Source organism: Populus trichocarpa, chromosome 5 (assembly GCF_000002775.5).
Source record: "Populus trichocarpa isolate Nisqually-1 chromosome 5, P.trichocarpa_v4.1, whole genome shotgun sequence".
Lineage (NCBI taxonomy): Eukaryota > Viridiplantae > Streptophyta > Magnoliopsida > Malpighiales > Salicaceae > Populus > Populus trichocarpa.
Genome location: NC_037289.2, coordinates 19,423,502 through 19,447,392, shown reverse-complemented (window position 1 = coordinate 19,447,392; position 23,891 = coordinate 19,423,502). Strand labels below are relative to the sequence as shown.

General features: G+C 35.7%; 2 protein-coding genes across 2 annotated transcripts; one reads left to right on the top strand and one right to left on the bottom strand.

The window, feature by feature from the left end:
* The first annotated feature begins 3,860 nt into the window (after positions 1 to 3,860).
* On the top strand, positions 3,861 to 11,855 carry LOC18099613 (transcriptional corepressor SEUSS). The gene is made up of 10 exons (XM_024600402.2): positions 3,861 to 4,238; positions 4,736 to 6,199; positions 6,293 to 6,412; positions 6,729 to 6,777; positions 6,931 to 7,145; positions 7,289 to 7,357; positions 8,297 to 8,394; positions 9,060 to 9,153; positions 10,342 to 10,411; positions 10,623 to 11,855. Exons 2-10 carry the CDS (start codon positions 5,075 to 5,077, stop codon positions 11,579 to 11,581), a joined length of 2,799 nt encoding a protein of 932 aa, XP_024456170.2. The 5' UTR covers positions 3,861 to 4,238; positions 4,736 to 5,074; the 3' UTR covers positions 11,582 to 11,855.
* A 526-nt stretch (positions 11,856 to 12,381) lies between these two features.
* On the bottom strand, positions 12,382 to 13,535 carry LOC7469198 (thioredoxin M-type, chloroplastic). The gene is made up of 2 exons (XM_002306640.4): positions 13,143 to 13,535; positions 12,382 to 12,832 (listed from the first exon to the last, which is right to left on the bottom strand). Exons 1-2 carry the CDS (start codon positions 13,366 to 13,368, stop codon positions 12,516 to 12,518), a joined length of 543 nt encoding a protein of 180 aa, XP_002306676.1. The 5' UTR covers positions 13,369 to 13,535; the 3' UTR covers positions 12,382 to 12,515.
* Between the last annotated feature and the right edge of the window lie 10,356 nt (positions 13,536 to 23,891).

The window sequence follows — 23,891 nt, the reverse complement described above, 5'->3', positions numbered from 1 at the left end:
CAAATTACACTACCCAATTATAATCAACCAAATATTAAGTAATAAAATTGAAAAAAAAAATTAAAAAAAAAACAAATGCAATTGTAATTGTAATGGGTAAAAAAACTTAAAAAGACTCGGTTTCACAAGCTAGGAAGGCCTAGAGTTCTTAGGCCTCTACAAAAAGGCCAAGGTGTACAGACTTGGAGAAGCCCACGTGTGTGGGCCTTAGTTATGTGTGGGAGGCGTCTGCAACCATCTTGCGATGTTGCGGCTTCTCTCAACAGCTAAAATCTCCCTTCTAACATGTCATTGAAATCTTTATGTCATCTTCTTCTTGGTAGGGTGGTGCATGTCAGTGGTGGTGTAAGGTTTGTCGTTGATGGTTCTTTCTTTTTCCCTATCTTTTCTTTGTCCTCCCTTTGAGATTGCCACTAACCATTCAAAATTACAGAGTTGTCCTCTTAGTTATTTATATTTCAACTTTGTTTTTAATTTTTCTTCTTGGTATTTTTTTAAAATTTTTATTTATTTTCAATTTCATCCTTCAATTTCAGTTTATGGTATATTATTTTTTTCTAATGTGGTTCTCATTCTCTTAATTGTTTTTTTTTTGTTAAATTTATTTTTCTTTTCAATTTTACCATTCAATTAAGATTTTGTAGTTGTCCTCTAATTTATTTTTTATTTCAATTTTGATCCTTATTCTCTTAATTGCTATTTTTGGTTTTGGATCCTTTTGTATAATTGAATTTTTCTCTCTCTTGATTTTATCATTCAATATTTGATTGGTTGGGGATTGAGCTTCATTATTTTTCTAGATATGGTGTTTACAATTTAATGACCCAAGTCATAGGTTTGAAAAGTTAATGCAAGTTGACATCATTTTTTTTTTCAATTTCATCATTTGATATTTTTCTTTTAAATGGTTTTTGTGGTTTTCTTTATTTTCTTTTTTATTGGGTTATTCCAATTTCATGACTTAGGCCACATGTTTGGTGGGTTAATCTGGGTTAGCTCGACCCTTATTACCTGGGTTATAGGTTTGTCATGCTAACTCAAGTTGACTTGAGCTGTGTTTTTTTTATCCTTTTTTAATCGAATTTTATCCTTTCATATTTAATTGGTTAAGAATTAAGCTATATCATTTTTCTCCTTTTGGAAAATAGGTTTTCTTTAAAGTTAACTTGGTCACTTTTTTTTATTAAGTCCATTTGTTGTTGTTGTTGCTTATTTCTTTTTATCATCTAATTAAAATAAAATGAACTTAAATAAATAACCCGAGTTGCAGATTTTTTCTTCTTCTTTAAAATGGGCGTGGCACATGAACATCATTTTTTATAAGAAAAAATAATATGACCTCGCAACATAGCACGAGTCCATATCTAGTATTATACTGTAGACTAAAAAAGGTTGGTGTTTGTGTTATACTATACACCTACCTCTTGTTCACCTCTGAACAAAAATGTTATGGATTGTAGTGTGTAATATCTCACATCGGCTGGTGAGGACTTAGGAGAGGGTCTTATATGAGCATACTCACCTTGACCAGTAAGACGTATTTTTGGGGCCATGCGTGATTGTAAAAAAAAATCTGTGAGGCCCATGAGTCAAAGCGGATAATATCTTGCTAGTGGGGTGGGGTGTTATATTGATATCAGAGCCTAACTCACTGGTTGTTCGGTGATGTCGACGGGGTCTTGGAGACTTGGAGAAAGACCTTATATAAGCATGCTCACCTTAACTAGTAAAATACATTTTGAGGTCATGCATGGCTGCCGATCTGCGCTACATATCAAGTCCTAACAATATGGTAAATACAAAAGCATGAAAACAAGAAATAATTCGAATGGATGACAGTACGGCATACACCACCATGCATTTCTCTACTCGTCCAAGCTCAAAGTGCTAAAAATAGTTGAATGGGCCTGGGACCCTTCAACGGCCATGATTGAGACACTCAAACGAACAAAAAGTGAGTGTATTTACATTCACTGATCCAATGCACATTAAAGTACTTCGAGGCTTGAGCCGTGCAAATTCTCTTCTGGTTGGTGTGCATGCGATCATGGATGTTTTCCTTTCACTGTTTCCCCTCCGACCCTTTAGTACCCGTTCGTTTTCGAGAGTGTATAGAGCGTGATAGCTTTTGTTTTTTTGTTTTTTTTTTAATGTTTTTGATAACATTGATTTTTAAAAGTATATTTTATTTTAAAAAATATTAAATTAATTTTTTTATATTTTTATTGTTTTTTTAATAAAAAATATTCTTTAAAAATATCATATATTATATATATATATATAATACCAAACATTTACATGTGTTAGACCTTGGCATGCACCGTAACCAAAAAATTCCACCTTGTCCTAAAAAAAAGAAGACAAAAACAATTATAGCCTCTTAAGTCTTAACCAACCAAATGCTATACTTGATATTGTTGCTTCATTTTTTTTCTTTTTTATCGTTAAAGCATGTAATTTTATGATTTTGATGTGTTTATATTAAAAATAAAAATATATAATTTTAATTAAATTTTTTTTTATTATATTACCAAACACACATAAAATCTTACGTGGTTTGTTAACTTGAAAAACATCATCATTTCATATATTATGAAAACAAAACTCTAAAGTAAAAGAATATTTATGAATTATTCTTGAAATCATCTAATGGATAAATCTTTCTTTGAATTAATATTCTTTAATAAGGTTTCAAAATCATTTTAAAAGATGCATAATTCAATTCTCGCAAACCAATACCATATTCTTATAACTAAATAAATTTATGACTGCAAGATTATAGTTTGACTTTGTTGTGTATTTGCTTTTTTTTTATATACATATATATACAATTCTCAAGGAATAAGAACAAAAGAGAAATTTAACCCAACAAATGTGAATTATATGAAAAGACATGAATAAATAATTGTTAAATTATAAAAATATGTATAATTAAATGTTTTAAGTAATAATTAATTTAATATTTAGCAGTGTACAAATAATTCAATGTTGATATCATAATACACCTTATACTAGTTGCATAGTAACAAAGAGAGAGTTAAGAACTCCATGTGTGAAGGTGACATGAAATATTAAAACAATTATAGCTGATATTATGGTATTGATTATTTTTTAAAATATTTTTTATTTAGAAATATATTAAAATAATATATATTTTTAAAAATTTATTTTTAACTTTAATATAATTTTAAAATACAAATAAAATAATTTAAAATAAATAAAATTTTTTAATTTTTTAAAATACAAAAACACATAGTAGTTTAATCTTCACCATTCCCTTAACAGCAAACATTTTACTAGCATAAAATCCATAGTTTTGAAACCCGGCCTGGTCCGACGGGTAGACCCGGGCCCTGGCGCTGGAACCGGGTCGACTTAAAAAAAAAAATCATGACCCGGTGTGACCCGGTTGACCTGACGGGTTGATCCGATGACCTGGCAAAACCTGATTAAAAACCAGGTTTTTGACCGGGCCGGCCACCGGATCAAGTTTAAAAACTATGAAAAAATTTGATGATCTCGTCCTAAGAAATAAGGTAAAAAAGAAAAAAACAAATAGGACACATGGCAAAACAGTCAACAGACAGAAACGGTCCAGGTGCTCACACAGAATTCATTACAGCGCCAACCCTAACTGGATATCTCTGTAAATAACCACAAATGCAATGTCATTTTCGAGTCCTGAGATGCAACAGGCCCAAACCAGTGCATGATGTTATGTCATGTAATGACCCATATAATAAGTATGACAAACCATGCATATAAAGCATACATGTAACATCCACATAAAAAAACACATAAGCGAATGAAGGAATAGAGAAAGAATAGCATTTGACTTCATTTTCTAGAGAGAGAAAAAGAATGAAAGAAGAAAAAAATTAAATCCTATCGGATACAAATTTGACGTCCGCAAGGAGACACACAATCTCTCTCAACTCTCTCTCTCTGAAAAATAATCTCCCCCTCTCTCTCTCTAGATTCAGCAACACACAAACAAGGACACAGAACAACACAAACATCTACAGAGAACTAAAAAAAGGAAAGACAACAGAGAAAGATTAGATTTTTGAAGAGGATGAGTGAAACAAAACAAGACCCTGGAGTCTTGAGAGCGTTTTAACTCAAATAAAACACCTCTTTGTATTCAGTAAAAAGTGTTTTTTTTTTTTCTTGTTGAGATTGTAGTTTCATTGAAAGAAATCTTCTTGGGAGGATATCAACTTGAGTATTGTATTGTGGTAAGTTTTTGATTTCAAGTTTTTTTCAGCTCAAATTCTTCAACTTTTGTCATTTCCATGGAAACCCATTATTCTTTATTTAGTTTTGTATTCTTTTTAGTTTATTGAAGCTCCAACAAAGTTGTTTTAGTGTATTTCTCAGCCTTTCTAAACTACTTGTTTCTGTTTTGAGTATTTATTTAATTTTTCTTTAAAAGTTTTAATCTTGAAGTCTTTGTTTGGATTTCGAGATTCTGGATAGGTTGAATAAGGTTTTATTTTATGATTTTTATTTAATTTGATATATATATATATATATATATATATATATATATATATATTTGACTTGGGACATGTTCTTTGTTAGCTAATTTGTTGGGATTTTGAGATGTGTTATCCTTCCACTACAAAGTTACTTCAAAAACTTATTTAGCAGCGAAAAATTGGTATTTTTTTATTTTTGAATTATTTAGCTTTATATAGATTCACATAGATCTGAAGCTGCTCATGTCATACAGAGATTCATGCGAGAAACATTTAAAGATCGCTGGTCGTGTCAAGACAGCGCGGCTGTAGAATGTTCAGAATCGAAGATTCTTCTTTGCTTCTGGTCTTCTTTGGTGTGTGCCTCATGTTTCAGAGAACGCAGCACCATTTGCTCAGGCACGAAACATATTTGGCACATACTGAGGACGTTGATGTCTGCAGTGTTGGATGTGGAGTTCAAGTGGTGACTAAGTCCAGCTGTCTGAGTGCTTTATCTTGCTTTGTTATGCAATTTTAGGCTATTCAATTTATGTTGTTTTAGATAGTTTTGTACTCCAAATAGTGTTTTTTTTATTGTGATTCTTGGTAAGATGGTGCCCTCGGGGCCGCCTACTCCAATTGGGGGTGCCCAGTCTGTTTCTCCTTCACTTTTGAGATCAAATTCGGGGATGTTGGGAGCTCAAGGTGGTCCTTTGAGTTCCCAAACAGCATTCCCTTCTCTAATGTCCCCCCGTACTCAGTTTAATAACATGAGCATGCTTGGAAATGTGCCCTCCCTCCTGAACCAGTCTTTTGGGAACGGAGGTCCAAATCCTGGACTTCCTGGGCCTGGGAGCAGTCAGCGTGGAAATATTGATACCGGGGCAGAGTCTGATCCACTTTCAAATGTTGGTAATGGAATGGGTTTCAATGCTCCTCCACCGTCATTTGTACCGTCAAATATGGTTAATCCTGGACCTTCAGGTCAAGTTCAGGGACAACAGTTTTCAAATCCTTCCGGCAACCAGTTGTTGCCCGATCAACAACAGTCCCAACAACTTGAAGCACAAAGTTTCCAGCATGGTCAGCAATCAATGCAACAGTTCTCTGGCTCTCACAACGCCCAGCAGGTGCAGCAGCAACATCAATTTCAATCAATACGAGGAGGGTTAGCTGGTGTTGGACCTGTTAAGATGGAGCCACATGTGACAAATGATCAACATGGAGCACAGCAGCCGCAGCCACTGAGAAATCTGGGTCCAGTCAAGTTGGAGCCACAGCAAATTCAGACGATGCGAAATTTGTCAACGGTAAAGTTGGAACCGCAACATTCAGATCAATCTTTGTTTTTACAACAGCAGCAGCATCAGCAGCAGCAGCAGCAGCAGCAGCATCAGCAGCAGCAGCAGCAGCAGCATCAGCAGCAGCAGCATCAGCAGCAACAGCAGCAGCAGCATCAGCAGCAGTTCCTTCACATGTCAAGGCAGTCATCTCAGCAGGCTGTTGTACAACTAAATCTTTTGCATCAGCAAAGGATTCTGCAAATGCATCAGCAACAGCAACAGCAACAGCAACAGCAACTTTTGAAGGCAATGCCTCAGCAAAGGCCTCAATTACCACAACAATTTCAACAACAGAACTTACCTTTGAGATCTCCAGTAAAATCAGTATATGAACCTGGGATGTGTGCCCGTCGTCTCACAAATTACATGCATCAACAGCAGCGCAGACCTGAAGTACGACTTCCTTGAAAAGATTTTGTTCTCAGTGTTTGCTTTTGGCTTCTTTTTTATTTATTTATTTGTAATAGCTCCCTACCTTTCATGCAGGACAATAACATTGATTTCTGGAGGAAATTTGTTTCTGAGTTCTTTGCTCCCCATGCAAAAAAGAAGTGGTGTGTTTCTATGTATGGAAGTGGCCGGCAAACAGCTGGTGTTTTCCCTCAGGTCTGCTGCTAGAGAAAACTTGGTGATTTTGTAAAATTGTTGTTGTGAAGTAAATTCAATCAAGTTCTTCTATACTGGTGTCTTAGGTGAAAATAGACACTTAGGTATATCATTTCAAATATCTATACGTTCATAGTATATTCTTAATGTTCTTTTTGGATGCTTATATGTAATCCAGAAAATAAGAAAGATGCTCCCATGATGTTAGTGGTAGCTATGCTAGAGAAGTTAGTTATATAGTTTTGATAAAACTTGCTTAATTTCTTGTAGAGCCAATTATGGATGCAAATTGTAATGATTCGTGCAAATGTTGCAGGATGTATGGCATTGTGAGATTTGCAATCGCAAGCCAGGCCGGGGTTTTGGTATGTTAGATTTTCAGAATCCTTGTAATTTATTGCATGTTGTTTTTGTCCATGGATAAGACTGTTCGACAGTGCTAGTTTGAATGAGTTTGTCTCTTCGTAAAACTGCCCCTGGATCATGTTATATCTGATTTTGATCTTCTGTACTTTCAGAGGCAACTGTTGAGGTTCTTCCCAGGCTTTTCAAAATCAAATATGAAAGTGGTACCTTGGAAGAACTTCTTTATGTTGATATGCCACGTGAATATCAAAACTCATCCGGTCAAATTGTTCTGGATTATGCGAAAGCAATACAGGAAAGTGTTTTTGAGCAACTTCGCGTTGTTCGTGATGGTCAACTACGGATAGTCTTCTCTCCAGATTTGAAGGTTAAACTTTGGAGAAATTCCCTTTCGCTTTTATAAGCTTCTAAATTCTTCAGGAAGTGTTAGCTGAATTCCTCTGTCTTCTAAATTCTTCAGGAAGTGTTGGCTGATTTCTTCTGTCTTCTGTTCCTCCATTCTTTTGCCAGATATGCTCATGGGAGTTTTGTGCTCGACGGCATGAAGAGCTTATACCTCGAAGATTGTTGATACCACAGGTTACCCTCACTTCACTTAATTAGGCGAGAGATTCTTTATTACTTTTAATTCCTGTTGGAAACTGTTTTTTACCCACACTATTTTAGCTGATTGACACTGATATGTTCAATATTCAGTAATATATGTACCTTTTTGTGCACAAGTTATTCATTTTGATGATGGGTTAAGTAGGTTAAGAATTGCTATTTTAATCAATCTTTTTCAATCAACATGCTTGATGCATGTGGAATAACATTGATCAGTGTAATCCTTGTATGTTGTTCATTCGAAGTGAAATTAATTGAATTTGTTTGTGGCTTTTGGTGTTAGCTTGTTAGAAATAATGCTCAGAATCAGTTTTGGTATGAAAGAGCACCATTACTTAGTTTTTATTCTTTCTTCTTACTTGTCATGTCATCTTTATGTACTGATGCTTGTTTAACTCACAGCACTAGGAAGATTTGTGCTTCCATAGAGATGGTCAGTGGATCAGGATCAGATAAATGAATTGAATTGGACCTTGATGTAGCTGATTTTGTGATACTTGTGTTGTAGCTTGATTATATATTTCTTGATTCTATATGGACATGCTGTTAGCAAAGTCTGGTTCGTGGCCCTTTTCATTTCCATAAAAGGCTAAAACACCTTAAATATCCAGTTTATCACGAACAAACATTGATTTTAAGTAATGCCCTGTGGAAACTTTTTGCTTGTGTGGTTGTGTTTATTATGTGTTATTTTCTATGTGGTTTATAGCCTTGTTGATTTTTGTGAAATGCCCAAAGTACCTTTAGTTTCCAGTTCACCTCGATATTCAGTTCATCACTGAACAAACCCTTATGTTAAGTGGTTAATGATAAGAATTCAGGTTTTTCTGTGATATGTATCTAGGGGCTATAAGATGATTCCTACTTACAAATATAAATCAAGTATTCAGTGTTTTTCCTTACATTTTGCAGGTAAGTCAGCTTGGTGCTGCAGCTCAAAAGTATCAGGCTGCCACTCAAACTGCATCGTCCAATTTATCTGTCCCAGAGTTGCAAAATAATTGTACCATGTAAGTTGTCTCGCTACATTGTGTTTATTCCATGAGCCTTTGGTTGAGCATGCAGTATCGATAGTGACAAAGCTGCTGCAATTATTTGAGTACCATTGCTCTGGCAATCAAGCTCAATGATTTTCAATATTTCCATTAGATATGTACAGCGATCTTTCATTCATTTTGTCAAGCTGAATTTATATGGTGTGATTGTGATATTGAACACAAATGTAAATTAATATTTGGTTACAATGTTTCTTCTCATCTTTGCTTAGGATGTCCATGAGAGATATGAGACTAGACTATCAGTTACTACATTTCAAACATAGTTTTTCTATTCTTCATTAGATGATTTAAGAGATGGTTGGAGGGATGTTCTAGTTATGTCTTGATTGAATTTGCATTTACTTAGATTTATGACATGTAAGGGATAAAATTTACATTTATCACAAAGTGATAAAAATTATGCACCTTCCCATTCATCCTTTGTGGTTGACCATTTGTTTCATAGTTTGTAGACTTATTTTCTCTACATCTGCTGGAATTTGTGTTTTTATGAGTTCTGCATCCATTCATTTATGAACTGTTATACATGAAAGCAATGGGCAATGTCATTTTTTGTAATACATGTATGGTGCTGTCCATGCCTTCTATTTGTTAATTGATGAGTTATCCTTCTTTAGGTTTGTTGCATCAGCTCGACAACTGGCAAAAGCCTTGGAAGTGCCATTAGTAAACGATCTAGGATATACTAAGAGATATGTACGGTGCCTTCAGGTGATTTCCTAAATTCTTTTAGGGTCATTGCAGCTCATGAATTTCCTTGGTGGTTGCTTAGTGTTAAATGTCACGAGTAGCGTGCATTTTCTATAATTAGTTCCATGACAGAATTTATGTCTGGGGTCACTTAAAATTTTGAAGAGAACCTTTTGGTTTGAAATATTGTAGTGTCTTCGATTTGAGCTTTACTCGTTCATTTTCACTTTGTTTTTTTCTAGAGGAAAGTGTTCTTATTTTCTTCTTCATTCTAATTTGCCGTTTAGATTTGGATTTCCCCCCCCAGTATTTGATGCATATGTGCTCTCCTATGCTGTCCTTTTGCTCATTGCACTGAATTTGTACCAAGTAGTCATGCCTAGACAGAATTGCCTTCCATAATATGGTTGCTCGTGAATCTTTGCTCAACTTTCTCAACTAGATCTTTCAAGTGTTAATTTGTCTGTTATATTTGGTATGATTGTACTTGAGGACATATTACATGATGAACATGGATGGCACACTTTCCTACAAGATTTGGCAGTTGCTTTACTTTTTCAACAACTTTCATTTTACTTTACTAAATTCCATTAGATACAACAATTTAAGAGCTGATTTTGTACTGGAATATCATGATTTCTGTATGCTTCTAGCTAGCCTCTATGCAAATACGTTTTCTTTTTACCCCAGCTTACATTGTATTGCCTCATCCTCTATTCATTATAGTAATTAATATCCTCTATTCACTATAGATTAATTAATATCTCTATAATATACTGTGGCATTGATTTGCCACTGTAATTATAAATTTCCTTATCTACCATGGTTGTTTGAAATTGTGGCTTGGAAATATCTTTAGGTCTGAACTACTGGTTTTATTGCAACAAACAACTTTTGCAATGATCTGGGGTTGTAAATTTTTGATAATGTAATGAATGCTGGTTGAAGTTGGATGGCTTCTACCTGCTTATCCCATGCTTTAACAAATCTGTCACAAACAGCTGAAAATGATCTTAATTATTTTGTCAACATTTACCTATGATTCCTTGAAGTCTGGATATGGCACTGAAAAGATTTTTAACTGTAAGAATGTCAAATGGATAATGGTGATTTCAAGGATGTTTAATGAGGTTGCTGAATTTATCTGCTGTCTGATTGATTTTTTTCTCTCATAATAATTTCTTCCATATCATTGCCATATCATTGCAGATATCAGAAGTGGTAAATAGTATGAAAGACTTGATTGATTATAGCCGAGAAACAGGAACTGGACCAATGGGTATGTTTGACGAGTTCTTACTTGGGCTATTATTTTATTATTTTTACTTTTATGTTGGTGATTTTTTGAAGGTGTTCCCGTGAATGTTTCCTGCAAAAATTCATGCCAATGGTGCTGTTGCTATGATAATCATACTTATCACCATCATACCATACTTGTCCTATGTTGTCATGTTGGGCACTGAATTATTTATTTACTTATTTTGTTTCAGAGAGTTTGGCCAAGTTCCCTCGGAGGACAGGTTCTTCATCTGGGTTCCATAGTCAAGCTCCACAGCCTGAGGGACAGCAGCAGCAACAGCAGCAACTGCAAACAATACCCAAGAACTCAAATAGTGATCGAAGTTCAGCCCAAGTCCCAATGCAAATCACTGCTAGCAATGGTATGGCTAGTGTAAATAACTCACTCACCACAGCATCTACAACCACGTCTGCCAGCACTATTGTGGGGCTTCTCCACCAAAATTCAATGAATTCAAGACACCAAAATTCTATGAATAATGCAAGCAGTCCCTATGGAGGAAACTCTGTTCAGATTCCATCTCCTGGTTCCTCTGGTACGATTCCACAGGCACAACCTAATCCTTCTCCTTTCCAGTCACCAACACCCTCATCATCAAATAATCCTCCACAAACATCTCATAGTGCCTTGACAACTTCCAATCATATTAGTTCCACAAATTCACCAGCAAACATTCCCTTGCAACAGCCAGCTCTTTCTGGTGAGGCTGACCATGGTGATTCTCAAAGCTCTGTCCAGAAAATCTTACATGACATCATGTTGTCCAACCAACTTAATGGAAATGGTGGAATGGTTGGGGTTGGTTCTTTGGTGAATGACGTGAAAAATGTTAATGGGATTTTGTCAACAGGCAACAATACGGTTCTCAATGGAGGAAATGGCCTGGTGGGAAATGGGACAGTCAATAGTTCTGGAATAGGGGGTGCTGGATATGGCACCATGGGTGGACTTGTGCAGTCTACAGTGGTCAATGGAATCAGAGCTGCAATGGGTAATAACTCTATAATGAATGGTCGGATGGGTATGCCATCGATGGTACGAGACCAGAGCATGAATCATCAACATGATTTGGGGAACCAGCTGCCTAGTGGGCTAGGAGCAGTTAATGGGTTTAGTAATCTTCAGTTTGATTGGAAACCATCCCCTTGAAGGTTCTGTTAATTATACTGATGTCTCAACAGCTGCTTGTGCAGCACGAGTGTGGGCAGAATTTCATAAAAGATGGCATTACACGAAGGAATGGCTTGAGGGCTTGCTTCCCACTTTGTACTAAATTTTCGAGGAAAAGTAAAACATATAGCATAGTGTTTTATCAATGAAATATTAAATCCTCTTCGAGTTGCCTCATTAACTTTAATTGTTTTCCTAATTATGATTCTATACAGCCTCATTTCTAACAGTCGTGGAATGAGGATTCAGGGAAGGAATAGCTTTTTGGTTGAGCTCTTTCCATGTGTATCCTGCTCATTTTCCAGTCATAATTCATGAAATAATGTCAAGTAGTGATGGATTAATTATAGCTACAAAGAGTTTTCACCAGCTCAATTTTGAGCCAACGAATTTTGTTTTCCCGGGTTGTAAAATCTCTAGAATGGCGAAGCACGAGGAGTTGCAAATAATGGGGGCTTGCTAGTGATGCCTTAAAACCGCTTGGCTGAAAACAAGCGGCGAGGCAGGGAAGCTAGTCAAGTGTTCGGTCTTGTCTGTCATCAGATCTTGCCAACTGGCAACTCTTTTTTCTAGTATCTTGCCTAGCATTGATTAATCGAATTACGATAACGGTGACATTTCACTTAAAAGCACGATCAGGAGCTGTGGCAAATCAAAATGAAGAACATAGTGCAATCCAGATGATTTGCAAATTAAATAATGGACCTTTCAATGCGCTGCATGATACGCTTAAATGGGTTTCTGTACAGTTACAGATGAAGGGAAGAGAATTCATAAGGTGAAGAAAGAGTGATGCACATTGCATTATCAATTTGAACAAGAACTGAGTTCATAGTTACATTTACGCCATGCAAGAAAGTTTGAATTGCTATGCACTAGTAGCTCCATCATAGCTCCACATAGTTTGTTGTTTTCAAGCATCTATATACTTGTCTATGGAATTAGACAAGGTGGTCTTGGGCACTGCTCCAATAACACTTTCTTTCTTCTCTCCTTTCTTGAAAAACAGCACTGTCGGAATGCTTCTTATTCCATACTTTGTGGCAATATTAGGGCAGTCATCAGTGTTGACTTTGTAACAAGCTATCTTTCCTGCATATTCTTTTGCCAACTCCTCGACTACCGGTGCTATCATCTTACAAGGTCCGCACCATGGTGCCCAAAACTCCACAAGAACAGGGGTGTCGCTTCCAATCACAGTATCCCAGCTTGCATCTGTCGCTACTTGAACTGCACATTTCAAACATTTGCATGGATCAAATTTCAAGAATATTCATCCTCGTGAAAAAATAGAGAGAATTCTGTTGGATTTATTGAAGATTATACCCTTCCATGAAACACTGTCACTAGCAATTGCATAAGGAGATTCACGGCCAAGGACAATCTAATTTTAACTCAATTTTTGTTCACTTCCTTCAATAAGCAGGCGACACAGTTGCTAAAAAAGGATTAGCAAATATCGCTCCAAGTATAGTTCTCTCCATGATGTTCTAGCAAACAAGAGATGCATAAAAAGATATTAAGATAGAATTTGGCAAACCTGCATCTACAGCTTCACGAGCTTTGCAGACAACGCGGGATTTTTGGCATCTGCTTCTCAGTGAGCGAGGAAAGGATGAAGAAGGTGAAGACAACGATAAATTGGATGTGTTGGGTCCTTTACAGGTTGGCAATTGAAGCTTTTCCACAGGAGCAAATGGATGGCAAACACCAGCTCTGGTGGTAGTACTCACTGAACTAACTTGGAAACAATTCTTCATAGCCATTCCTTCCTTCTCTCACTCTGGGGTGATGATATATTTCAAGTTATGGAGTTACGAGAGGATCATGAAAAAGAAGTAGTGGCTTTGGTCTCTCGGGCAAGAGTTCTTACAAGATCTTTATTTTATTTTCAATTTTTAACTCTTTCATTTCCCTTTAATTTCTGATCTCTAACTTTTCAGCGAGGATAGATAAACTGACAAAATCGTGAGGTGGTAAGAGGTTTGGTGTTCATGTGGATGACATTTTTATCAAGCGTACTCACAAGGGAAAAATCTAAAAGATCCAATATCTACGAGAAACATTATAGAGAATCCTCATTGCCTGCCTATACAAGCTCAGGATCATTGTTTATATAAACAAGTTCTAAAAATGACATGACTATTCCTTATTATTAAAAACCCAAAACCATTTTCGACCTAAAATTACCAAACCACAAAGCGAGATAATGCTTCTGCTACCTTGAGAGATGGGACTAAACATTAACATCAAGGATTAATCTTCTTAATACGTTTTTAGAGGTCTGTAGTTCAAGGATTCAATCGCTGAGCTCTTTGATTTTCAAAAAGACAATTGGATCTTTCATATTTGAGTTTATATGTATTCATATATATAGTTGGCATCTCTTTTCAATTTCATTGGAAGTTTGTGTTAATGTCAAAATTATCAGCTTAAAAAGACACGTTAATCGGTTGAGATTTTATTTAATTTTGAGAGGCAGTGAAAATATTGAATTGACTGAGAATTGAGTTTAATATTTTTTTTTAATTTTTTATGTGATTATCACAATCTCATGAACTGAATTATAAATTTTACATGTTGATTTGGATTGATCTAAATCGATCCAATATGTTATTACTTTGAAGTTTTTTAATCAAACTATGTTTTTTGATTTTTTTTACGTGATTATCACAATCTCATAAACTGAATTATAAATTTTACATGTTGATTGGAATTGATTTAAATCGATCTAATATGTTATCATCTTGAAGTTTTTTAGTCAAACTATGTTTTTTTTTTTTTTTTTTTATGGTTGTTCAAGTTGTTTTTGAATTTGCCTACTCAACTAGGTTATATTGGGTTAATTCGTATATAATTTAATTTTTTTCTTTTTGAAAACACGCCAGCAACATTTAAATATTTTTTTTTAAAATTGATCTAACCAACAACATAGCATAATAAATGATCTAGTTGTAAGATAATTGAAGATTTTCAAAAACAAATTTCTCTTTTAAAGTGTATTCATAAAATAAGAAAAAACTTATTTTGATAAGTATCATGTTTATGTTAAAATTTAAAATTATGAATTATCTGGATTGAGTCTTGCCTATCCATATATTTATTAATTTTCTTCTAAAAAACAAATTTGTATCACAATGAAAACTCAAAAGGTTGTCTCAAATAATTAAAAGAAACGCGCTCCTCTTTTTGATGTGTCAATTTTGCGACATGAATTATTTCCCGGAGTAAAGCTCCGATTTTGATTTATGAAGAAAGAAAAGCTTGGTGATGTTTGACTACTCTATTGCAAGAATATAAAGGGTGTTAGGCTGTCAGCAACAAAAGTTGTAGCGAGCTAGTGATACTATAAGTGGTGCAGATGCAACACAGCCTCCTACAGAGATTGTTAACATGAGAGCAGAAGGTTCCATTACCTCGAGCTTAGGCTGCACAGTTCTTGAGATAGCAACTTCTAAACCTCCATGGACCCGGTACGAGGGGGTATGATACTGTATACAAGTCCAGTACTTCTTGATGGGGTTGTGTTTATGATAACAAGTGACTAGTGTTTCTTATAACAAGTGACGGAGTAGTTACTGTGAGTCTGACACAATTAGATAAGAATCTATTCCAAATAGATTATAGAGAACTTATCAAATGTATTTATGAATTAATAGAACAAATTTATGTTAGTTGTGCTAAATCAGAATAATGGCTCAAAATGACCATAACTTTTGATCCAACAGTTGGATCGTGTTCAAATTTTTACATGAGTTTCTGGAGGTTTTTTTCCTTGGAGTATTTATGGAATCGTTATTTCAATTGTCATATCTTTAAATTTTAAAAATCTCATCTCAAGGCCCTGATTTTGGCAGTTTTTGTGATTTTCCTTGTTAATTTCGGATTTCATACTTCTTTCATTTGTAATTTTGGATTTTTATTTTGTTTCCTAGTTTAGGTAGAGTTTCTGACCTATTTAAAGTTTTATCAGCCACAACTAGATGATGATCTGTTCTAGACAGATTACGTGAAGGGCCTATCAAATGTATTTATGGACTAGGAGGACAGATTTAGGCTTAAGAGGTGTGGTTGTGCCAATGACCATAACTTTTGATCCGACCGTTGGATCGTACTCAAATTTTTACATGAGTTTCTGGAGGCTGTTTTTCTTAGAGTAGTTATGGAATCGTTATTTCGACTATCAGATCTTTAGATTTTAAAAATCTCATTTCGGGGCCTTGATTTTGGTAGTTTTTTTATTCTTCTTGTTAATTTTGGATTTCATGCTTCTTTCCTTTGTAATTTTGAATTTTTATTTTGTTTCCTAGTTAAGATAGGGTTTCTGACCTATTTAAGGTTTTGTTTGTCACAACTAGATGAAGATCTGTTCTAGACATATTACATGAAGGGTCTATTAAATGTATTTATGGACTAGTAAGACAGATTTAGGCTTAAGAGGTTTGGTTGTGCCAAATCAGAAATAACAACTCAAAATGACCATAACTTTTGATTCAACCGTTGGATCGCGCTAAATTTTTTACATAAGTTTCTAGAAGCTGCTTTTCTTAGAGTAGTTATGGAATCGTTATTCCAACTGTTGAATCTTTAGATTTTAAAATTCTCATCTCGGGGCCTTGATTTTGATAGTTTTTTTTTCCTTGTTAATTTTGGATTTCATGCTTCTTTTCTTTGTAATTTTAGATTTTTATTTTTTTTCCTAGTTGAGGTAGAGTTTCTAACCTATTTAAGGTTATGTAAACCTTCTATAGAGAGGGGACTAGAAGATTGTTATTCTAAAAAAAATAAAAAACCGCAAACTTAGGTTCACATCTATAACCCTTTTATCTAATTAAAATTTTTATGTTTTTTTTTTTACTTATTACCGTATTTAACTTCTGCCTGCATCACTTCACCCTACCCTTGAGCCAAGAGTTTAGGACCCAATCTTATTATATTCTCGTTCTTCATTAGGTAACTGCAATATGTAAGATTTCAAACAACAAAGATTATCCCAAAATCCCCAGTTACCGATGAGAAAATGCACAGAGTTTTGTAAAACTATGCCTGCAAAGGGATCCATCTGTACGAACCACAGCTGCACAACTGTTACATCACCCTTTTATCCGAAACCAAAGACATGAGAAAAACTGCCAGTGCCGATTTTGTGGACGAAGCCTTTATTCACCTAACATGGAAGATAACTTCCGGTAGTATTATCTATGCTTAGATATCATTGCCCTTGCAGAATTCCTTTTCATTTGCGTTCAGGACCTCTATGCTAGAATATTTCGTATAAACTATGTTCATTCCAAAGAAACTGAAAAAGATCACACACGCAAAAATAATAATAATAATAAAAATCCGATGGATGCATTCTCTTGTTCTCATAGATTTGTTGTCTTTCCCTAACAGGCAGCTTCATATTTCATTCCCATAAAACAAGTTTTCCGATGTGGAGTTCACTGGATGAAGCATCTTACAACTTTCAAGAGCTTGAAAGATCTCATGGTAACATGCACCCCGAAAGCCTATCTTCTTTTTAACTGTAATAGTAGATAATTACAGGAATTCAAAATATTGTTAGTTTTTTCTGCAGCCTGCAAAGGATGCAGCCATATCAATGCCCAAAGCACTGAGTTCAAACTCACTTTTCACGGAAATCTGCCATTTTTTTATGCTGGTATTATAAGACGCTGGAATGCCTTGGAATCTTAATCTTTATTAATTCAATGATGATTTATATACAGCCATGGAGAGTGCAACAAGAACGCATGATAAGCTCTCCTAACAACCTGATGACAGAGGATTAATTCAAATTCAAACTGTAGAGTCCTAACAACATAAGTATTCCTGAAGACCAGCACATAATCCTAACTATACAACATCAATATTCCTGAAGACCAGCACTGTGAATGTTGCTGGCTGACATCCCTCCTCAAGATGGACGGCCTTGAGGAAGTCCAATCTTGTCCTTGAGTAGTTCAAACCGATAACGGGGAAGTGATTTTGTCAATGCATCAGCGAGTTGGTCATCAAAGGAGACATGACAAACCCGAGGAGCTCCAGACTGAACTCTTTCGTGGATAAAATGGAAATCAATGGAGACATGTTTCATCCTTGAATGAAAAACTGGATTTGAACTTAGTTGTGTTGCACCAATATTATCACAATAAATAACAGGAACTTGATTAACCGAATATTGAAGTTCATTCAATAACGAACATACCCAGCTGATTTCTGAGGTTGTGTCAGCTACATAACGATATTCAGCCTCCGTTGATGATCGAGCAATGGTTTGTTGTTTCTTGGATGACCATAAGACAGGATTCCGACCTAGGTATAAAATGTAGGCACCAGTGGATGAGAAGTCATCCTTGTTTCCCCCCCAATCTGCATCTAAAAAAGCATGCAAGTGTGCAGGTGATTGATGATGCATAAGAAGACCTACATTACTGGTGCCTGAGAGATAACGCAATATGCGTTTGACAAGTTTCCAATGTTCTTCAGTCGACTTGTGCATGAACTAGGACAATTTGTTCACAGCGAAAGATAAATCTGGTCGGGTAAGTGACATATATTGAAGACTTCCAACAGTGGCATGATATGCAGATGGATTAGGGAGTAACTCACCCATTGCAAGAGTGGGAGGAGGACCTGGTGGCAATGGAGTAGCCATAGGCCGTGAGTTGCTCATGTTGGTACAATGCAGGAGATCCTGAATATATTTGTGCTGAGAAAGTACCAACCTGTGAGGATGTGATTGAATTTCCATACCAAGGAAGTAAATCAGAGACCCTAGATCCTTTAGTGAGAACCGCTTGGCTAAGTTTTGAACAAGGAGGTCAACTGCATGCTCATCATCACCGGTGATGATAATGTCATCCATATATACCAATAAATATAGAAGATGTCCATGATGTTTAAGAATGAACAAAGACGTATCATTTACTGAATTTGTGAAGTTGTTATCAATCAGAAAGGAGCGAAGTTCATGGTACCATGCTCGTGGTGCCTGCTTTAGCCCATAAATGGCTTTACACAACTTGCAGACGAAATGTGGTCATTCTTTGTCTACAAAGGCAGGCGGCTGAACCATGTAGACGTCTTCCTGCAGATGTCCCTGTAGAAAAGCATTGTTGACATCCAATTGTCGCAGCCTCCACCCATTACTGACTGCAATGGACAGAACAAGACGAACTGTGGCTGGCTTGACAACCGGACTAAAGGTCTCGGTAAAGTCAAGCCCTGGTCGCTGGTGAAAGTCTTTTGCCACCAAGCGTGCTTTATAACGAGAAACACTGCCATTAGAATTGCGCTTCACCCTGAAAATCCATTTACAACCGACTAAGTTAGAGGCACATTGAGAAGAAACCAAATCCCAAGTTTCATTTTGGATGAGAGCATTAAACTCATCCTGCATGGCATGATGCCATATGGGTTCCTTTAAAGCATTGGTAACAGATGTGGGCTCCCAAATATCAGTTGAGGGAAGATGAGTATGAAAGGTGAGTTTGCGGATAGGTTTGTGAATATTGTTCTTTGATCTGGTGGTCATGGAATGAGAAGGTGCAACAGGTGGAGCAGGGGGTGGGTGAGTGTTTAGAGGGGATGGTGAGACGGGCAGTACAGAGGAAGGTTGTGTGGGTTGCATGGTAGGAGGGTTGCTGTTGGCTGTTGTAATGGAGCTGCAGAAGGTGGAATTGCAGGTGGCGTGAATGCGGGAGGCATAAGGATAGGTGTCACGATAGAAAGAATAGGAGGTATCCATGTTGGTAGAGAGGAATAATTTGATTCAGCCTGTGATTGTAGTAAATTAGGATATGGAAAAGTGGACTCATCAAACTAAACACGATGGGAAGAAAAACAATTTGGAGGACAGGGGATCAAAATAGATGTAAGCACTTTGAGATAAGGAGTAACCAAAAAATATGCACGGTTTGGACCGGACATCTAGTTTATGAGCCGAATATGGACGTAGCCATGGATAACACAAGCACCCAAAAATGCGCAGTTTAGCATAGTTAGGAGATTTTTTTAAAGATAAGTTCAAATGGAGAAAAATATTGTAATGACCGTGAAGGCATCCGATTAATTAAATAAATGGTAGTGGAAAACGCAAATGATCAAAATTTTTGAGGTAATGAGGCATGAGTGAGAAGTGAAATACTAGTTTCCACTATGTGTCGATGTTTGAGTTCAGAGATGCCATTATGTTCAGGTGTGTGTGGTGGGGAAGTATGATGAGAAATGCCATGTATTTGAAAAAAATCTTTGAGAGCTGTAAATTCACCTCCATTATCGGAATAGAAGGTGATGATTTTATGCTTGAAATAATTTTCAACAATGGCTTTAAAGCATATGAAAGTAGGCTTGACATCAGATTTGCGTTGCAAAGGATAGAACCATGTATAACGTGTAAAATGATCTACAAAACAATATAATATTTAAAGCCATCAATGGAGTACATATGAGCAGTCCATACATCAAAGAAAATTACTTCTAAAGGAGCATGAGACTCTAAAGTGGAAACTGAGAATGGAAGTTTGTGACTTTTGTTACATTGACATGCATTGCAAGAAAACTGTTTTGTCATTGAATAAGTGTTTAGCTCATTTTTGGAAAGGATAACATTGAGAATAGGTAACGATGGGTGACCTGATCGAAAATGCCAATTTATTGGTGCAATTTTGGAAATAGAAAAAGTAGTTGGAGAATAGGATGTTGGATTGAACCTCGACCATTCATAAACGCCACCTTTGCTCTCACCCTAAGCGCGAACCACTCCCGTTAGCAGATCCTTCACAAGAAAACACCAAGGGAAGAATTTAATAGAGACATTATTAGTTATACAAAACTGATAAATAGAGATAAGATTTTTTTTAATGTCAGGAACACAAAGAATGTTCCTGAGATTAAAAAAAGAGGAGCCTAAATGCAGAGTTGAGGAGCCTGTATGGGTAATGCGTAAGCCTGTACCATCTCCAATCATAACATCGTCTGAGCCAGTATATGGAGTGTGAAGAGACAGATTGTAGAGATCAGCGGTAATGTGGTGAGAAGCACCACTATCCAGCAGCCACGAAGGAGTGCTGGTTACATTACTGGTAGGAGTGCTGGATTCATTGCTAGCTGCAAGATGAACTTGTGGCTACCAAGGGTTGGAACTGTTGTTGCTCTTGGGAATAACTGTCTTTTGAGGGACAAACCTGAATGAGGGGCATCGTTTTGCCGTGTGCCCTTGAAGGCCACAGACCTGGCAGTATCCCAGGTAAGGACGAGGACCAGGTCGTTGATGATGAATTCCTTGATTATGAGTTTGTCCTTGTGGTCTTGAAGAACTGTGGAATGAAGTGCTCCACTGTGGTGAGGGAGGAGGAGTATATCAGCCAAAAGAGTTCTAAGATCGATATCCAGAACGATTAACTGCTGCATTGGCTATAGGAGAGAACTGTAAGGAGGCTTTGTGTGAAGTATTTAGAGAGGCTTCAAACATGAGTAATTTTTCATGAAGCTCATCAAATTTAATGGAGCTGTCTCTTGCTTGTACAGCACGCACAAGTTCTTTATATTCATCACCTAATTCTTCTAAAATTTTATCTGTGATGTCCTCACCATCAATGGGAGCACCCAACATTGCTAATTCATCTGCCTGTGCTTTAACAGAGTGAATGAAATCAGATATGGAAAGAGAGCCCTTTGTGAGAGCTTTGAAGCTGGCCTTGACTTGCTTGATGCGGCCTCTAGAGGGGGTGGCATATATTGATGCTAAAATTGTCCAAGCTTGCTGAGATGTAGTAGCACAAGCAATAAACGGGATGATGGAGTGGTGAATAGCTCCAATGAGAGCATTTAAGATGAGTTGATCCTGACGTATCCATGCATGGTAGTCAGGATTAAGAGTGTTTGAGTTGTCAGTGATGAGATATTATGGTGGACAAGGTTTGGTTCCATCAACGAAACCTTGGAGATCATAGCCTATAAATAGTGTTTGGAATTGCAGCTTCCAGGAGAAATAATTGGAGCTGGTGAGCTTGAGAGGAGCCTGTACCGTGACATTGATGGTCACCAGGTTGGGCAGGCTAGTGTGAAAGTGGCTGGTGTTGGTTTGATCAGTCATGATGAGAAGGATGATGGAAGAAAAAGAAAAAAAATTAAAGATGCTCTGATACCATATAAGACGTTGGAATGCCTTGGAATCTTAATCTTTATTAACTCAATGATGATTTATATACAGCCATGGAGAGTGCAACAAGAATGCATGATAAGCTCTCCTAACAACTCGATGACAGAGGATTAATTCAAATTCAAATTGTAGAGTCCTAACAACATAAGTATTCCTGAAGACCAATACAGAATCCTAACTATACAACATCAATATTCCTGAAGACCAGCACTGTGAATGTTGCTGGCTGACAAGTATCTGCATCTGAGCTAGCAGGAATTTGGTCTAAGGTTCCTTCGACAGAAAACGGGGAGCATATATTTATCTGGCCAGATGCTTTTGTTAGTCCTCGGAGAATAAAACCAATAAACGTTTGAAGGATGCCAGCGAACATGAATACAAAAGGTCTTGTTTTTGCACTCCATATACCTGACTTGAATGGATGGGGCGGGAATATGGTGAATTCTTCCTACCCATTCTAGCCTTTCAAGTGGACAGCCTGCTAAATGTTTTAAAAATGTTTTTTAAAAAAATTTGAATTTTATTTTATTTTTTTTGTTTTAAATTAATATGTTTTTGGTGTTTTCAAATTATTTTGATGTGCTGATATCAAAATATTTTTAAAAAATAAAAAAATATTATTTTAATGTATTTCCGAGTAAAAAATATTTTGAAAAGCAACCGCAACTAAACTTCCAAATACATCCTTAAATAATGTCTTGACTCTTGACATAGGTTGGCAGAAAGAAGTAGGGAGGACAATTTAATCTTAACATATAAATTATGAAGTATGTATTTTTTTACACTTGAAATTTGCTCAAATTAAATCTTACCCAAAATAATTAGAATTTTTTTTAATATAATATAACATATACATATCTTAATATTAACATAAAACACACACACACACATATATTAACTATTTTATTTTTATTAATTAATAAATAATATTAGACAATAAATATCTAAAATATAATAAATAATTTATAAATATCTAAATGTTTTACCCATAAATAATGAACAACAGAAGCTGATGCTTAGAAAATGTACCGCGGGACGTATAAACAAAGACTTTCCTGTAAATACATGTGGATATAAATAAAATAAATATTCCCTAGCTTTTGGGTGCTACAGTAATCCTTTCGGTGTTGCAGAACAATATGGGTTTTATCCACGGTGAAAACCAATTCCTCTGCGGTGGCATGATGATCACCAAGGAGACAATGACAATCACACGTGTGTCATATGGCGGAGGCAAGTGATGGAAGTATTGCAGCTCACATTAATTAAGAAAATATCTCAGTGTATTCACCAAGACAAAACAGCGTCCATTGAAACAATTTAATTTAATTTTATCATTTTGCCTCTCATTCTAAAAATCCATGGCCTAGTTAATAAGGGTATTATTATTATTATTATTGGATTCATTAATTGTTATCAAATTAATTAGGTTAAATTTATCTTTTTCTATTTTTCAAGAACAATATAATTACTAATTTAACATTGGCTAAAATAAAAAAACTAACACTAAGGGTTTTTTTTTTTTGGAGTTTCAGTGGAAGTACTTCATTTCTCTCACAATTAAAAAATAAAAAAAAGTTTACTTGAGTGTAGAGGTGATAAGATCATTTGGTAAAAAGAAAATTATTAAAAAAGGTTGCGGCGCGTGAATAGTTGTAGCAGGTTTTAGATAGTGTGTGCAACGTTGTTTGGTGGCTGAGAGCTTGCTTGTGGGGAGACAACCGAATCATCTCGGTTGCTTTTCCATGCTTGGACACCACGTGTGGTTTATTTGTTTTTGGTTTGATACTGACGATATTTTTTTTCCTTTCTCATCTTTGATTCTTGTGTTGACCTTCTAAATTTTTAAAGTAAGCTTATTATTTTGATTACTATTTTTTTTTATTTTGAAATAATTTATAAAATTAAAATTGTTTTTTAATTTCATCTATCATATTTAATTTTTAATTTATATTCTTTTAATTGCTATTTATTTTATTTAAAATGATTTGTAAACATAATTTTATTTTTTATAATTTCATCCTTTTTAAGTTTTTTTTCTTTTTAATTTTGATTTCTTTTTACCTTGAATATTTTTTTAAAAAAAGATTGTAAAGCCGTGGCGTGGCGTGTGCCTTATGGTTA

Bases quoted from the DNA above. Each gene is read 5' to 3' on its own strand.
- LOC18099613 (XM_024600402.2), top strand. From the start codon at position 5,075: ATGGTGCCCTCGGGGCCGCCTACTCCAATTGGGGGTGCCCAGTCTGTT. The intron at 6,200-6,292 runs GTACGACTTCCT...CCTTTCATGCAG, and splicing joins AACAGCAGCGCAGACCTGAA to GACAATAACATTGATTTCTG. The intron at 10,412-10,622 runs GTATGTTTGACG...ATTTTGTTTCAG, and splicing joins AACAGGAACTGGACCAATGG to AGAGTTTGGCCAAGTTCCCT.
- LOC7469198 (XM_002306640.4), bottom strand. From the start codon at position 13,368: ATGGCTATGAAGAATTGTTTCCAAGTTAGTTCAGTGAGTACTACCACC. The intron at 12,833-13,142 runs GTTTGCCAAATT...TGAAATGTGCAG, and splicing joins TCGTGAAGCTGTAGATGCAG to TTCAAGTAGCGACAGATGCA.